At 42.0% G+C, this 18742-nt stretch overlaps 1 protein-coding gene and 1 long non-coding RNA gene across 2 annotated transcripts in view; one reads left to right on the top strand and one right to left on the bottom strand.

Annotated features, from left to right (window-relative positions):
- Positions 1-14272, bottom strand: part of LOC141758607 (uncharacterized) — a 30302-nt gene extending 16030 nt beyond the window's left edge. The window contains exon 1 of the long non-coding RNA XR_012591905.1: positions 14179-14272. This is a non-coding gene — a long non-coding RNA (uncharacterized LOC141758607). The remainder of the gene's footprint in view (positions 1-14178) is intronic.
- Positions 10896-17708, top strand: tekt3 (tektin 3). The gene is made up of 8 exons (XM_074620189.1): positions 10896-11774; positions 12302-12894; positions 14022-14105; positions 14194-14264; positions 14394-14537; positions 15409-15631; positions 16482-16636; positions 17315-17708. The coding sequence occupies exons 2-8, from the start codon at positions 12325-12327 to the stop codon at positions 17529-17531; spliced, it is 1464 nt and encodes a 487-aa protein (XP_074476290.1). The 5' UTR covers positions 10896-11774; positions 12302-12324; the 3' UTR covers positions 17532-17708.
- Positions 17709-18742: the final 1034 nt, after the last annotated feature.

Genomic DNA, 18742 nt, shown 5'->3' with positions numbered 1-18742 from the left:
TTCGTGAATGAATCTGTTAGTGTGTGGTGTGCTGTTTTTGGCCAAATTTTTGCTCACCACATTATAGGAAGAAAACTGTTAAAGTTATCATAACATGTCGTTATGTGTGGAGTCTCTCACATTTTCAAAATCTGTTAAGATGTGAAAAATCTTTTAGTGTGGGCCAGCCTTTAGTCGACAAAATCGTATGAGTTTTATTCAACTGAGAGTTTCTTTGGTCGAGGACAGCCCTACATACCAGTGACCCACAGTTTGATTCTGATAAACACATCCTACATCCCCGGGGCCCAGAAAAAAAGGTGGGAAAGGCAAAATTGTTAAACAAAATGAAGAGTTCCCACTGCGTCCCATCTATGAGAAGGTTAAGCTGCCAGGAAAGATAAATGAATTTCTCTCAAACCCGCAAAAACACGTTGACAATAGCCCCATTCTACTTCAGTCCAAATTTGGGAAAAGGGGAACAATTTGAAAGCTTGTGAGGAGCTGTCAACCAGATGCCTTTGGCATTTCAGAGGGAGAGGGAGGGTGCAGGGGTTGGAAAATGCCTCTGAACAAAAAAGCCATGGTTTTAAATGCCTTTCTCCGCCTTGTGGCAGTAAATCTGAATCTTCCTTTGGCCTTTTGTTTGGCCAGAGTGAGCCATTAGAGAAGAATTCAGACAGAGTGTGTGTGCGAATGACAGAGCATTCAGTTATGTTTTATGCAAAAATTTGTTTTGTGGTCAAGTATATTTACAGGAAAAACGCAACTACAATGGACAATGAAAACTATAATACACTCAAGCTGAAGAAACCACAAACCAGCATTCTTACACTTGTTACAGAGGTCTCTCTGGGGGTAAATTTCACTTTTTTCACACATGCTGTGAAGATTACTGGCATACAGAAACTGCAAAATAGAAAAATGTTAACTTCAGTGTTTTTCAATCTGGACCCTGTTTTCTCATGTTTTTGTGTCTAACTGACTAATAGGGACAACAATTTCTGAGCTCAGTATTGAGGGAGAGCGCTGTAGACGGCAGCTGCTCACAGGCTGTAATATGGTGCTATTGGGGCAAGCTGGCACCGTCATTTACGTCCACTAAAAGTGCTTGTTTTTGCCATGACAGGCTCTGATTGTTACTATAATTGTCTGACAACATTATGGAAAGAGTCTCGCTCAAAGAGAAGTCTCGTTCTGAAATCTAGCGAGGTGACGTGTTGCCGGAATAGTGGAATACATCCATGGTGAAAACGCGAGTGCCAGCCAGGCAGAGTTTGTTGTGTTGGAGTACAGAATGTGTAGCTTAGTGTTATCTAAAATATTTCCAACATCATGGCTGAATATTAAGATGATTTCGACAATGTGGATGAGGTCTTTGAATTCGATGGCCACCCGTAGTTCTTTGAGCCAGAGTATACGGATATTCAGATTTCACAACAAGACTTCTCGTAGAGCGGGATTTGGACACAATAACAAACAGACCGGATCAAGTGAAAGGTCATAAAAAGGCTCTATAGGGTCCTTTCCATAATGTTTTCAGACACTTAACACTCTGAGCCTGTCAGTGGCAAAATACATTGACGCTGCTCCCTTGCCCTCGCAGCTCGTTATACGGCATCCGGTTACAGCATTCTCCCTCAATACTGGATCAATTTCTAAAATTGTTGTCCCCATTAGTCACTTAGGCACAAAAACATGGTGAAATAGGGTCCAGGTTGAAAAATATCGAAGTTACCCTTTAACCATGTATCCTCTAAGTCTGATTAGAAGCTGCTAAATGGCAGCAGGGTTACATTGCAGCAGGGTGTGTCTCTCTGAAGGCCTAACATGAGAACATGCCTTTGAATCCATCTGATATCTCACTTGATGCACTCCGACCTTTGGCAGTACGCAAAGAGAATGCACGACGAGGGAATGCTGCAGCCGGAGCTGTGTACTGTATATGTTGAATGTATGTGTACATGTATACCTTGTGTCACATGTACTATACAGTACATGTGCTTCAAAGATCAAGTCAAACTAAGTCTGCAGCATCTTTTTATTATCTAATCAGAAGAAGAAAGAGTTTTGTGTGGGTGTTTAATATGATTTTGAGAATTGATTTAAAAGAAATGTGGGGATGACACAGTATGTTGTATATTTATTGTGTTGTTTCTGTTTTGCGGATTGTGACCTTGTGAATGTTTCTTGTACTCAGGTCTCTCTTAGAAAAGAGATCTTAATCTCAATGAGACTGCCTGATTAAATAAAGATTAAGGAGGACCTATTATGCTTATTTTCAGGTGCATGCTTGTATTTTGTGTTTCTACTAGAACATGTTTAGATGCTTTAATGTTCAAAAAACGCTTTAGAAAAAAGCCCAGTCTGCTCTGATTGGTCAGCTGGCCGACTGTTGCGATTGGTCAACCAAACCAAACTCTTTGGACTCCGCTCCATCTCCGCTCTAACTAGCTTTGTTTGAGGACGTGCCAAACTAGCTGCTAGGCAGGTATTATGCAGATGTGTTACTTGATGACATCACCATGTTATGGAAGAAAATGCGGAACTTCAAACAAGACAGTTCAGGAGCAGTGTTTCTGTGGGGGAGAGTAACTCCCTTTGGCGTGGACTTTTGTAACTTTACATGGACAAAAAAACGATATGAGACACTAAAGTAAAGAGAAAAAAGCACAAAAGCATAATAGGTCCTCTTTAAATAAAAAAACAAAAATAAAAAGTTTTTTAAATTCTCATAGTAGTAGCAACCCAGTGGGCAAAACACACAGAGTAGGGTGTCACCAAAACCATCAACAAAAGGGCAAAATTCTACCATGCTTCTAATTTCTAGGGTTGTCCTCGACCAAAGAAATTCTTTGTCGACTAATCACTCGTCAATTCGCCAATCAGTTGATTTAATCGACAGATCTGTAAAACTGAATTTCTCCACAGAGAATCACACAAAAGCACCACTTTAAATCTTGTGTTCACCAGAGATGTGCTCATAAGTTTCTTGGAAATAAGTCATTCAACATGAAAAAGGCATAAAAAAACGACTAAAGAAATCTTAATCAACTAAGACCGAAACGACCAATTAGTCAACTAATCAACTAAGAGAGGGCAGCCCTACTAATTTCCAACCAAAATTTGCCATTTGCTCTCTTGTGGCACCTGCTTCAGCTCCCACAACTTGCTGGCAGAGTCAATGTTGAAACAACGTGTAATGAAACAAACTGTCACATTAAACGTCCAAACTCAAGGCTTCTAAATAAAGACATCAGCAAAAACCTTTACTAGGAACATTCATGTCAAAGAAGAACAGGAGAGCTGTTCTGCCTTCAGCTTCAATCGTGGCAAGCTTCCCCTCTCGGAGACAACGGCGTGTTTGGAAGGCTGTTAATCGTGTGGCAGAAATGGCCTCAGTCACGGAGTCCATCTGGACCCAGCAGCCCCAGTCCCATTTCCAACCCTTGTTCCCAGGCTGCCAGAGTCCAGCTGTGCACAGTCTCCCATCAACACTGACAGACACCTCTTTGTACGAGAGGACATCGACTACGACCGGCTATAAAAAGGGTACAGAGGGAACTGTGGCAAATGGAACATTTAACAAGGGATTAAAGGGAATGATGGGGGAGGAATATGGAAAAAATAAAATGGAAGGATATAGGAATTAAGACACAGATGCTAACTTCCTCCCTTTCTTTATTTGTCTTTTTTGGCACTGATGCGATTCGCACATCAGCCGGCCACATGTTTAACATGCCTCATTTCACACCCTCACCCCTAAGTGGCACCAACATGAGGAATGCCGAGTCCTTTTCCTCATGATTAAGGCTCCTCTGACCATTTACTTGCATTATGATCATGAGTCATTGTGCAACCATCTGAGGTTCCTATCATTCATGTTCCCTTCCTGTCTCGCCTAGATGACAAGCACGAGCTGCATTTTCCCTAATTTGGGGTGGAGGCCTGTGTGTGTGTGAGAGAAATATACACGCCCACGGTGAATAATTCAACTCCTGAGTCAGCACGGAAACATTAGACCTCTCTCCCCTTTATAAACGTTTGGCCCAAAATAGCCAGAATTACAAGCACCAAGCCGGTTGTAACCTCAGAGCACATTGTTAACTCAATTTACAGATACTCGGAGCGCTTTAAAAACCTCATACGTGTGTGTAAAACAACTTGTAACAAAGCTGCAAAATGATTCCAAGGTCGTTGGGAGACAGATCAACAGACATGGAGAGGACACGAATGGAGGAGTTAATGGAAAGCAATAATTCGGAAGATACGCTGCAGCCAGGAGGATTTCTCTCTGTCAGTAGCGAGCACTCCACCAATCCCGATGACTCATACCTTCCAACACTGGCTGAGAACCAGTCAGAGATTAAAACATGAAGGACTTCATGCGCAAAGAGAAGTCCTTTGTATATCCTCTATTGCTCTTTTTGAAGTTTCTTCCATTTCTTTTCCAGTTAAAAGGTTTTTTTTGGGGGGAGTTTTTCCTTATCCGATGAGAGAGTCGTTCTGTAAAGGACAGAGGGTGTCGTATCATGTACAGATTGTAAAGCCCCCTAAGGCAAATTTGTGATATTGGACACAAATTGACTTGACTTGACTATATCTCAAGAACCGTTCATCCAATCAACTTGATGCTTGGCAGGTGCAAGCAGCCATACCGCGACAACGCTGCAAGCAGCACTTATGGGGGCCAAGCGATCGGCCCATTCTGGACGGGCATGCACCCTGAGTGGGCTCTGCACTAGTGTATGGCTAAACATAATCACTTCCTCTACATAAATGGCACAGAACCACATGCATCTTTGATATGATCATCATGTTGCATGGCAGTATGCAGAGATTGTGGTTTCCTCTCCAGGCCTCTCCAGGCCTCCCCTGTCCTGTCCTCTCCTGCCCTGGCCTGCCCTCTCCTCCGCTCTGTTGCGCGCCACAGAGTGGCTCCAGTGGAATGTGATGACCACGGACCGGACAAAGCCCTGCATTCATGACCCCTCGTCCCACTTTGGAAGTTTCGCGACTGGGAGCCTTGATCACAGAGTGTGTGTGGGGACGGGGAACGGGGTGTCCAGAGTCCATGCACCCTTCGTCTGTCCTGTCAGACGCGCGTTGCCCACCCTTGCAACGCCACATGACTGCCAGCCGCCACATCGGCCTCTATCTTGTTGTAGATAATGTCGATGCCTTTCACAGTTAAAGCTGGGGACACACCAAGCCGACATCAAAGAACAAGCGACAACGAAGGCCACAAGCTGCGTCGTCTCACGTCGCCTTGGTCTTGGCCAAAAAGTTGCACTCGAACACACCGCAAAGACTACAGCCGACGGCCAACTACCGCGTAGGTTCTGCACCTGCGTGAGATGAAATAACTCTCCACACCACCTATTTGTCAATCAAAAAGGAAAACCTTGGCTTGCTCTCCTCACGTCCGTTTCTCTTCTCGTGCACTGATTCTTTTAAGCTGAATAGCCAATCAGAGTGATTTCTCTCGCCGACGGGTGCCGCCGCCGATTCATCATGCTGAATCGTCCGAAAAAACTCCCACACGGGCAGACTAGAGCCGACAGTGCGGGACACACTGCAAAAACAGGCTGACGGACGCTCACCGACGGCCCCTAACTGTCCGACAGCCGACTGTCGCCTTGGTGCGTCAGGGCCTTAAAACCCAGAAACAAACGCTTCCTTATTGTTTCAAAGAGTCACAATCAAAAGCTGTTTGGGATGTTTCCTGTCTGCATGTGTTGTGATTTCATCGGAAGAAAGAGAATAATTATCTGTGCACTTTGGAAACAGGTGGCAAGAAGAAGTGGAATCCATTCTGTTACATCTCTTAACCGCTAAAAGCCCACCATCCATTAAACTTAATGGTAGCACGAGAGAGGTTAATTGCTAGTAATGTGTGGAACAGAATTAAAGAAAGCTAAATCAGTGTGTTTGCGTGCATGGAAATGTCCACTTCGATGCTGCTTCATAGATAATCACATGAGACCAGACAACATAAACAAAGCTACACATGCATCATCTGCTGCCGGCCTGCCTGCTTGTCTGTCTCTACTTCCTCTGTCTAAGTATCTAATACAGTATCCATTTGCCTCCTTTGTGTCGGTAATATAATAGAGCCCTCGGAGTGCCTCGGAGGCTTCTCCTCTTAGCGTGTACACATCAAACTGCAAACAGTCGTCACCATGCAACCCCACACAAACATGCACATGGCATGCAAGCGTGTCAATAGCTTCTTATTGCTATGCAACATGTATATTCTTGATAGACATTACTAACAACTGTACACTGATGTATAAATAAACATATGAATCTGGCTCTACTTAAAGAGATACGTCCAGTGATAATCTATATTTTTCTTATTGTCAACAAATCCCATCAAAAGACCTACAAACAAATATTCCCTGTGTATCCAAAGCCTTATTCCTCTGTACCATAGAGCTCCATTGTTCTCTAAAAATGATCATAAACACATCAGTGAGCCACACCATTGCAATGGGAGACAGGTTCCTTCATTGCCATGAACATGGAGGCTGTATTTTACTTTGTATCACTGTTGCTGTCGTAAGTACTCGCTAGCACACCAAATCTGCGGTTGAAGATAGTCCCCAACAAGTACACTGTGTAATCCTGTTTGAGAAACTTTTGCAAAAAGATAAACAATGTATTTATCTCTGAACAATTGTTAAAGATTTTGGATTTCAGTAGGAGAGCTGAGTGCTACAAACAAGGTCACGCAGTGTTTAACGGTGGCTCATGTGGTGTGATGAGGTTGATCCAACCTTGCAAAATGAAGAGATGCGGTTCCTTAACAAAACCCCCCCCAAAAAACCCCCACTAATTTTCATTAACACGGTTTTGCACTGCACTATTCTTCAAAGTTTTTTTCTCGTAAATGTACAACTTTATGTTCTCTCTCTGAAACAAGGAGATGCTGCTATCTGCTGAAAAATGCTGTTGTTAAATGCAAAACTCTTTTTCATTCATAAATTGTTTTTGTTTTTTTACAAAGTTTTTTTTTGATTACCTGTAGACATTTATTTAGTTGATCCATTTTTTTGTTTAAAATAAGTCCACTGCAGACAGACTGCAGATCTACTTAAGCAAACGTAGACAACACAGATAATAAAAGTGTTAAATAAAGGTTTATTTAAGATCAGCAATTTTGTTTATTTTGATTTATTAAATTTTGCGGTATATTATCAGGTGTAAAAAAAACTTGATATCTGCATTATATATCGGCCGCCCTGATCTCTAAATAACGGTCGACCACTAAAAGAAACTAAATGTTATGCTCTATTTAACTACCAATTACCATCACATGATTACAGAATCATCAAATCTACTGGAAACCAACCCACGCCAATGTCAGCTTTTTCATTAGAGCAGCTCTGAAAATTCCGTCATTATCATTAAGACGGACACAGATAATTAAATTGCAGCCCTTTTAGAGACTGTGGCTTAACCGGCTAATAGAGTCTAATTGTTTTTGTAGGAAATTAAGTTGCAGTGTGTTAAAATAAAGAGGTCCAACTTTTGTCTTGTTGCATTTTTGCTGCATTTTTGCTCCACCCCTGCAAGGAATCGCTTATCAGCTCACATGGTCAAGTTTTGTCAACACCATGCATACTTTGAACTACTGGGAAAAGAAGAAGAGCTCAGTGAAAAGTGCAGGACTAACTCCCAATAGTTAAAGGATAGACAATGAGGAGAGGTGGATCATGGCTCCAAGAGTAAACAGACCACACACCAGCTGTGTGTCTCAAGACCTGAGATGAGCCCAGGAGCCTCCTGTGATTTTCCCATCTGGATGCACCATTATCTCAGTGGGGGATCTCTAATACGGTCATCAGATTTAATGGTTGATTTCCTCTCCAGGTGTGGCCACCCTCCTCACAGACTGCTCCATCCACAATTCATGAGAGGAAAACTGATGCCGTTACAATGGCCTGTGTACTCTCGGACAGAGAGAGAGAGAGAAGCTGCTTGTCTGGTTCACCCATTGAACTGTGCAGTTGGAAGAGCAAGCAAAGCACTACTGATTTTAAAAAGAGGAAGCTGTTGAGCAGGAAGCGTGTCAGGTTGACATAGAAAGTGGTGGATGGGTGCGGGGGTTGAGGTAGTGAAAACATCAGGGGCCGGAGACGGAACAGAGAGGGACATGTTTTCACTGGGTGTGACTGTTTAGAGAACACTTCTGACCTCCTCTTCTTGTCTATTCTTACCTGATAAGATCAAGGTCAAATGGTGAAAAGTGAAGGATGTGTCAAGGCTTTAAGGAGCGTGTGTGAGTGTGGAGTGTGTGTTGCTTTATAAAGCAAGAAAGTCCACAAGTTTACATGCTTCTTCATCAGTGAGAGAGTAAAGTAACTCCTGGGTTGTGATGTTACACTCATTAAAGGAATAGTTTGAGTGTTTATAATATGATTTGCTGCCGGCCCCGTCCACAGCGGTACATTGCTTTGCTCCCGTGTCGGTACTCCTGTCTGCTTCTCCAAACTGGGGGCGTGCCAACCGTCATCTACTGTAGGTAATACACTGACTATGGATAATAACTTCATACAACCCCACTTCAAAACACCCAAACTATCCCTTTAATGTTACAGCTAACAGACCAGATGTTTGTTTTGATGGTGGGCTGCAGGATGCTGCCTGGTAGCTTATGAGTGTAGATTGATGCTGAGGGGTTTGGTGGCTTAACTACTTGCTTTATGTTTGCAGTTATTGGCCATCGCCATATTTGGAGAGAGCGCTGCTACCTTATTAAAAGTGATCTGTGGTTTTGGAGACATATATGTAAATGTCGGGGGCTGTTTGTGTCTTCCAGTATTTATATTGTAAAGAAAGCACATGAACATAAAAGGTGTTCATATCTGAGAAAGAGAAAAGTCCGTTCTCACTTAACTGACCGATGAAATCCAAGCCCCTCTGTGTGCTGTCACCTGAGAGCGCTGACAGGAGGCTCAGTGCATCATTTATTTTGTCCGCTCTGTCCAAATGTGAGCATTCACCGCATGTCTCATCATCCAAGCCAAAATGAGACACATCCAAGGGCCAAACACTTCCGCCAAACCACATGACATAAATTACAGAAATCATGATACTTTTCCTTCCATGCTTGGGTCACTTTTCATCCCCTAACTGTACGGTTTAACTGCTAAGTGGCTGTGATACCATACTACATACCGAAAAGGAATCATTTCTTAGATAATGGACATTTCAGGCTTTTTAATTAAAAAGCTCTTCTATGGGTATTACAGCATTCAGTTCAGTGTCACTGTGCTCTAAGTGGAGTGGACAGCATGCTTGCTCCCTCAGACATTTCCACTATGCAGTAAATTCACAACATACTCTCATGGGCCACAAGACAGGAGTATATATAGGCCCCTCTAACATTTCCCTCACGTTCTGAGGCCAGTGGGGAGATTGACGAGGAAGCACTTTTCCAGCGCGCACTCGCAGCTCTATCCAGGGGAGGAATTTCATACGAGGGCTGGCTTTTCATGCTTTTCTGGGGCGTATTTATAGCGGCTGAGGTCAGGGCGGTAGAGGCATGTGGGGTGGCCTTCTTCAACCTAGCCATGTTAAGTGATGCCGAGGCCGCGGGGGTGGAGCAATGACATGTCGTTCCATTCTAAATCTAAACCTCAATGTTTATGACAATAGAAGCCCGACCACGAGGTGCAAAATAGTGCGCAGAGCGGCCTCTTTGAAGCCCTGCCCTTTTAAATACTGGACACAGAGGAGGATTCAGAGAGAGAAACATAAACCTGCAAGCCAATCACATAGCCGCCATTAGTGAGCTTGAGATTACACTGTATGCAGTTACATGTGGATAGCACAGATACTGTATAGTGACATTTTGAACTGGAGCTCGACCCATAAATTTGTAGGCTGATAATATTGATAGTAGGGCTGTCAATCAATTCAAATATTTAATTGCAATTATTCACATGATTTTCCATCGTTAATCATGATTAATCTCAAATTAATCACACATTTTTTTATCTGTTGAAAATGTACCTCAAGTATTTAATACTCAAATATGCTTGCTTTATGCAAATGTATGTATATATTTTTTCAGTTAACAACACAAAACAATGACAAATATTGTCCAGAAACCCTCACAGGTACTGCATTTAGCATAAAACATATGTTCAAATCATAACATGGCAAACTGCAGCCCAACAGACAACAACAGCTGTCAGTGTGTGAGTGTGCTGACTTGACTATGACTTGCCCCAAACTGCATGTGGTTATCATAAAGTGGGCATGTCTGTAAAGGGGAGACTCGTGGGTACCCATAGAACCCATTTTCATTCACATATCTTGAGGTCAGAGGTCAAGGGACCCCTTTGAAAATGGCCATGCCAGTTTTTCCTCGCCAAAATGTACCATAAGTTTGGAGCGTTATTTAACCTCCTTTGCAACAAGCTAGTATGACATGGTTGGTACCGATGGATTCCTTAGGTTTTTTAGTTTCATATGATACCACTATCTTCACTCTGAGCCTGTTATGACCTAAAAATCCCAAGTTGTGTTCATTAAAACATTTAGAACTGGAGCTCGACCGATCTATTGGCAGGCTGATAATATTGATAGTATAAATTCTTTTTTTTTCTGTCCAGAATTTGCCTCAAGGACATTGACAAATGTTAACTTTTGCGGCAGGTTTCGGACAGACCATATGCACTGTGTGCAACAGGAAAATAGCAAATTAATAACTGATTTATGAATGTTATACAGCTTTATTTATACATTTTGCTGAGTAAAAAAGTTTGACAACATTTAACGCTTTTGTGAAATATTTTGTTAAAAGCCGTAGGCTAACATGATTTTGTTGCGTGGCGTAAAAATGACATGCGAAAAAAGACATACAATATGCAATATGCAAAAGAAATAATATGTATATGTTGTTCTGTGATAAAGTTAGACCAGCTGAGTACCTCCTGGCTACAGCTCTGCTCGTCGCTGTAGTGGAAACCAGGCTATCATCTGTCCAGCAGCCCTCCCCCTTCAGGACAGATAAGTGTAAATGATCCTCACTTCCAATGGTAGGTAACACAACACAGATTATTATTCTGTGCTACAGGGGTTTGTGTGGACTCTTCCTGTGGCATGAATCATTAAACAGGTGACTGTAATCCATACAGACAGCTCGCTTCTCAGGGTGACGGCGAGCTATCTGATGCTGCCTGGCGACCAACTGAACTCCTGTGCTTTTGAAGACGGAGCTCAGATTGCTCACCTTCGAACGAGAAGTTTGAAGGTAGATGATCTAAAATGTGAACTTGCCAAATAAAAGTTCAGCAGGGGACAACTTGCAGAGCAGCATCAAGTCCATATACAGCAGCTATGGGGGATTATAGTGCCAAGGATTTGTTATGTGTGCTTCAATAGATGTGTCCATTTGAGTGGGAGCAGCTACACAGAGAATAAAAGAAAAAGAAAAAAAGAAAAATTACAAACATAAAAATCTTATCTACACTGTCGTGACATTTTTTCCAGTGTATGTACTTGAACAAAGTAAAAGCACCTACGCACTATTAATCTGAGTGTTTCAGTAACCTATGGCAACTGCTTCTGCGACAACAGAAATCTTGGACGGGCCGGCTCCTGCAGCCGAGGACCGTGCACAACCATTGGCTGGCTGAATGAATGACTTGCAAACTTGTCTATCTATTATGCATGCCAGTTTACCTTTAGTGCGTTCTTGAGCTCATTTCCAGGTAAGCACAGCTGAGAGGAACAGCAGCCTGCACTGCATAGAGACTCTGAGTGTCCATTTGTTCATCTTGGTAAGACATTTATTTTTCTGATTTGATGCTTTATTGTCATTTTATTCTTGTTTCTTTTACCTATTGACTTCAATGATACAAAAAAACTTTGATTAACCTGTGAGTATAGACTTATTATACACTAGACTTTCGTCCAGGTTATGTCACATTATGTCACTTCCGTAGTTATTTTAACCCAAACCACAATCTTTTCCTAAACCTATCCAAGTAGTTTTGTTGCCTAACACCTAACCAAGTATTTCAAATATAGTTATTTTAACCCAAACCGTGATCTTTTCCTAAACCTAACCCAGTATTTTTGATGCCTAACCCTAACCAGGTTGTTTCCTGTGCAGTTGTGAAGTTTATTTTGAAAAGACTGTATGCATGTAACGAGTGGAAATTGACACGTTTTACTGGACATTCGTAGGAGAACGCACAAATAAATGAGTAATAACTTAGGAAGCGTTGTATGAGGATACATTGCTGTATTTCATGTATTTCAATTGAAGCTGATACCTGTTGTCAAAACTTATTTTATGCACCAGGAACACCCTGAGGGGTGTCAAAAATGGAGCTGCTTGGATCCACCCTAACAGCCACATATGCTCGGCCAAAAACCAGCCACTTCCTCCCCGCCATCTCCACCATGGCGTCCAGCTATCGCAACACCCAGCCGGCCTTGGTCATGAATCCCAGTGCCAACCTGTGGAGGACCAACAACTACTACAAAAGCAGCAGCTCTGTCCCGACCCAGTCTTCCATGCAGCGAGAGAATTTAGATCTGGTTCGAGCCAAGACCATGTTCTACCCGTCCAACAGGACGGCGATGTCCACCCGCTACACTCCCGACGACTGGTACAAGTCCAACATAAGCAACTACAGGGAGTCTGAGTCGTCCCGGAAAAGCGCGGAGCGACTGAGAAGAGACACCATCAGGCTGATGCAGGATAGGGATCAGCTGACCAGACGAACCCAGGAGACTACCAGCAAGAACATCGGCGAGCGGCTCAATGACGTTGTCTTCTGGAGGTCTGAGCTGAGCCATGAGATCGACAACATGGTGACAGAGATAGCAGCACTCGCTGATGTTAAGAGGAGGCTGGAGAGAGCCTTGGCAGAGACAGAGGGGCCCCTTCAGGTGAGGGTGGAATATCTGAATTTGTAGTTGTGTTATTGGAACATTTTGTAGGAAATATTTACATTTCTACGAGGACAAATCACATTGTCCTTGGAATCTTTACATTCGGGTCAGACCTTTTGTTCATTGCACTCATTAACATTCATGCATATCAAGTCTCAGGGTGTGTCACGGTATCTGTGACAAAACAGTTTTGACTAGGGTTCCCGGTTTAGTTGTAGCAACAGAGTCTGTCTGGTACACTTTAAAATGCAGCAGTGCTTTTGTTGTCTCTTTAAAGGGGAACAATGGCCATTTTAAAAAACATTGATATTATTCTGGAGGCTATATAACATGATGGAAAAATACTGCAACTTGCTCATGTATGTGCATATTACAAGGGCGTGTCGGGAAACCACAAGTTGGCAGAGTCATCACGGTAAACATCAACTGCGTGTCAGTGGTGATATGAATGGAGTATAGAATTTCAAGAACATTTACATTATAAATAATCATGCAATCATGCAGATTGCAACCAACTGAAACTTCTCCCATGTACCAAGCATGAAGGAGAACTATGGTGGCTGTCGCGAAAACGCGAATGGCGCCATCTAGAGCCAGTGTTTGGTTTGTCCGTTCTGGACTACAGTAGAAACATGGTGGTCGGCTCCCTATGTAGATATAAACGGCTCATTCTAAGGTAACGAAAACATTATGATTTTTAGTTTCAGGTGATTATACACTAAGGAAAACATACTTATTAATATTTTATTCCATTTAATTTCCTAAATGCTTCACACTGCTCCTTTAATTAGTCACCTGCGTGCCCTGCTAGAGAACCTCTGGTCATTTGTCTCACCCAGAGTGAGTCAACTTGATCTGGCTGGAGATCTGGTGACACAAACACCTTTGCTAAGCTAAGATCATATGGCAAAAGGCTTCCTTAAAGACGTCTCCACATAACTGAAACTGGAGAATGTAGCTGATACAATACACTATATATATATATATGCATACAGGGACATATACTGTACTTATATAACCATACCTGCTCACCTTTTGACCTTTAGAAAATGCTCCTAATTACACTCATTCTTTTATCATACAACCATCTCAACCTGTTTCAGTCACGATCACTTTGTCAATAGGTGTCTCAAGAGTGTTTGTACCACAGAGAGAAGCGGATGTCCATCGATCTGGTACATGACGACGTAGAGAAAGACCTCATAAAGGTAACATTAAAGCAAGAATGTGAGTATGTGTGACTTCTGAACCTTGGAAAAGAAATAAGCATATTTTATTTACCTGCATTGCAACAAGGAAGTGGGAGTCATCAAGTCATGTCAGGAAAGGATGAGGAGACATCTGGACAGAGCCATCGCTCAGCTGGCGTGAGTCTGAAAAATCAAATTAGGAAGTATTACTAAACGCAGGATTCTATTTAATCTCCAAAAACTGTGACGTTTGACATGCATTTGATGTATAGTTTTGTTTCTGCATTGCTTTGTGGGGTTCCTCAGGTCAAACCGAGCAGCCCAGCATGAATTGGAGAGAGACATGAGTGACAAAGTGACAGCTCAGAGGATAGATGACAGGTGTCACTATCTGAGGAACACATCAGACGGTATCGGCTACTACAGAGGGATTGAAAGACTAGACCCGTCGTGAGTTTTATCTGATCAAATATTAACTGTTTCATCAAGTCAAACAGCTGCTGACAGTTTCTCATGTTTGTTTAAACCAGCTTGGAAGACCGGATTGGGCTGTTCAGTTAAAATGCTAATCACAGAAAAGCCTTTGACAGCCTGAGAAAGTCAAATTGGCTGCTGCCCTATTTTATTATCAAATTAAGTTTAAAGACAATAATGAGTGTGCAGTGAGGCTGTACTGTAGCTACTTAGGCACAGTGGTGCTTTGAGCTAACTGCTGACATAAGCATGTTAACATGCTCACAATGACAATGCTAACATGCAGATGTTAAGCAGGAACATTGTTTACCGTGTTTACCAACTTACTTTAGTACTGGAAATGTCATTAGCTTTGCAGATATTTGGTCATTTGGACACATATTTAATTTGTCCAATTTTGACCTGATGATGGCGCTAGATGAAAAATGAAGTCATCACCAAAGTTATGACAATTCATCATGAATGTGTGCAGCAAATTTCATTGCAATCCAATCCATCCTGCATTCATTACTTGTTGAGACGTTTTACTCTAAAAAAAACACAAATATGAACCTCAGGGTGACGGTAGAGAAAAAGGTCAGGGGATCAACAAAGTCATTAGCCTTCATCCTCTGGGAACCACGAATGTGTGTTCAAAATCCCATGACAATCCATCCAATAGTCTTTGAGATAGTCTGGACTAAAGTGGTGGACCAGGACTGATATTGTCTTCCCTATAGAGCCACATCGCTAGCATGGCTAGAAAGTATCTGACAATGGTTTTGCCCAAGTGTTCTCCATGTATAGTATCTTCAAAGGCAGTGAATCAACTTCCAAAAAATGTGTGTTGTTCTCTTCCATCTGTCAGACTCTCCGTGCCGGACTCGTGGTCCAAGTTCACAGACGACAACATCCTGCACTCCCAGAGCGAACGAGCTGCCTCCCACAAGCTGAGGGACGAGATCGAGATCCTGCTGAGCACCACGTCCAACGAAATGTGGAACCAGTTCAACAACGCCAACGTAGCCTTCACAAACCGCATATCAGAAACCGCTGACGCTAAGAACAGCCTGCAGACGCACCTGGCTAAGGTCTTCACCTATTTCTACGTGGTCTCATTTCATGAAAGACAATAGTTTGTGTGAAACAATAGTTTCACTATGTAATTAAATCAGCCTAGATTATGATACAGTGGCTATAAAGAGGCAATCAAGTGTTAAATGCATTCACTCTCTTCTATCAGTGGGTAACTACATTTGCCACTTATCAGGAAGAGATCATGTGTTTGCACCATTCTCCTTCCTTTTCTACACTCGGTACAAATGGTACGTGTTCTATACTGTATATCTGCAAAAAATGTGCACACAAATGCAGAATGTAAAAAAAGATAACTCTCTATTGTCTGCTACATGGCCTGTAGGGGACATATGTCTTGTCCGTAGTGGATTACGTGCATGTTTACTGTAAAACATTCCTGTCAAAAGAGAGGAATGGCGATAAATGCCCCTTTCATTGCTTGTGCCATTCAATGGATCCCATTGTTCTCGGGTTAATTGCCGGGAGTTACATTTTGAATCCACATCAGCTGTTGGATGGGTCTGAACACTGACAGCAGCTGTGATGTGAAGCACACGGTCCATAATAAACCTCTGTCACTGCCAGTTGTAAGGAGTAGTGATTCGCTGGAATTAAATTACATTTAAATGGGTTTGGACAGAGCAGGCCACTGTGCAGCACTTTGCTCAGCTGATTCAAAGCTCACAGTATACAATGTTTACTTGTTCTCTGCTTCTACCAGTCAGATTCTCACCGTTTTCCCCCCTCTCTCTCGTCAATAGTTCCTAATTAACACCCTCAACACCAGCTGACCTGCTATTTTTATGAATGAGACACTACTTCCATGATTCAACAATGAATTTTATTCATGTCCCCCTCACCCAGACTCTGCAGGAGATCTTCCAGACAGAGATGTTGATTGAGTCTTTGAAGAAGGCCCTCAGGGACAAAGAGTGCCCGCTGAAAGTGGCCCAAACCAGGCTGGAGGAGAGGACCCGCAGGCCCAATGTAGAGCTCTGCAGGGACAACCCTCACCACAGGTACTGCAGCTCTGCAACTTTGCCAGTGGGAAATTTGCACAGACATTTTCCCCTAAAATCGATCACACAGGTTGAGAAGAACAACTCATGGTTCTACAATATATCTTAGAGAAAATACTTAAAGGTCCCATATTGTAAAAAGTGAGATTTTCAGGTCTTTTACATTATAAAGCAGGTTTAAGTGCTATATAAATACTGTTAAACTATCAAAACGCTCAATATACGGAGAAATATACAGCTCGTATTCAGAAATTGCGCGTTTGAATCAAGCCGTTAGGATTTCCGTCCATTTGTGATGTCACAAATATACAATATTTAGACCATTACACGGTTTTAAACTTAAACATTCTAAATGTGTCCTGTTTTATTTCCTGTTACAGTGTATGTAAATAACATCAGCTGACAGGAAGTTAACATGGACCCAAACTGTTGCCTAGCAACGCAATTCCATTGCAATTCCATTGAAATGAACTAAAACGGAGCGTTTCAGACAGAGTATACATACAGGTATATTCAGGCAGACAGTATGAGGAAAATAATGTTTTTTGAATATTACAACACATAATCATGTTCTATTAGAAACACAAAATACAAGTATGAACCTGAAAATGAGCACGATATGGGACCTTTAAAATACTTTTAACAGTGAGCTGCTTCTTTTCATCCGTCCTCGTTTAGACTTGTGAGTGAGGTGAGAGAGATCGAGGACACCATCCATAAGCTCCAGGAGAGGCTGATGGAGGCTGAGAACACTCTGCAGAATCTGGTCAAGACCAAAGTGACCCTGGAGCACGACCTGTCCATCAAGGCCAACTCACTCTTCCTGGACCAGGAGAAGTGCATGAGCATGCGCAAGAGCTTCCCCAGCATGCCCCGCCTGGTGGGCTACACCTAAATCAAGAGGAGGGCCGTATATAATTCTCTATGGCTGTTTTAATGGTTTTGGAGTGATTTTGAGGGTGTTGTGGGTGATTTGAACATAAACTAAATGACTTAATTTTACAAACACTGATGTTAAAATCGGATTATACAGAGTGGATTATCATAATTTTGAGTATTGTACCTGTAACGTGTTTACAAGATGTATAAAAAGAAAAAGAAAAAACTTGAAATGGTGTAATGTTGACCCTTGATTTATAATTTAACCCTTACTTTTTACTATTTCTCCAAACCACAGATTTGTGGTCTATCACTATGGTCTTACACTATGTTGGCGCCAGGCCACGGCCCAGTGGAAGCCCAAGTGACAGTAATCCCCAAACAAATAGCCGGGATTAATTAGCTCGTGCGACACGTCCGTCTCTAGACCAAAGACAAACACACACACGTCTGAAGGCTCACTCAGATCTGTCAGCGTAAACCGACCTGAATGTCCCCTGAAGGGAGCGCTGACAGGGAAGAGACTGTTTTGAATCAAAGCATACAGCCTTAGTCAACTGGTAATGTGAAGGACATTTGTGTTTTTACTAGGGCTGTCGCGGTGAAGGAATTTCCACTGCGGTGATAATTATTGGCTCAACAGCGTGATATGTGATATTATTGCCTTTTTTTAATTTGCAAATTACTTCATTTATCCTGATTTTAGTGCTATATAAATAAGCTTTACTGTGAGGCTATGATTAAGTATATACTTGCTTTTTAAAGGACAAAGATGACAGTTTTTAAACAAATTAAATACTTGTTTATTAGGGGTGTAAGAAAATATCTAAAATATCAAGTATCACAATATTATGTTTTGTGATACTGTATCTCAAAAACACTGTATTGATTTTCAAGTAATAGTTTACATGCAAAGATTAATTCAGTCAATACTTTATTTAATTTGCAAAGATATGTGCCCTCTCAAAGTAGTGCTGTGATGCTGTATGTTACAGGGAGTGTGATAAATGCAGATCTCACTGTTCTGATTGCATAAAAAAGTACAAAGATAGTATTTTATGCATATGGTGGTGTGTTCTTTATATGACAATTTTCCTAAAATTAGATTTCAACCCCTGTATCATGATACGTATTGTATCAGCAGATTCTTACCAATACACAGCCCTAGTGTTTATTGTTAAATGCAGAACACAGAAGGGCAATGAGGCGCAGCATTTTACCCAAAGT

Source organism: Sebastes fasciatus, chromosome 20, assembly GCF_043250625.1.
Source record: "Sebastes fasciatus isolate fSebFas1 chromosome 20, fSebFas1.pri, whole genome shotgun sequence".
Taxonomy (NCBI): Eukaryota; Metazoa; Chordata; class Actinopteri; order Perciformes; family Sebastidae; genus Sebastes; species Sebastes fasciatus.
Note: the sequence above shows the minus strand (reverse complement) of the source record. Positions and strands in the feature narration are given on the sequence as shown.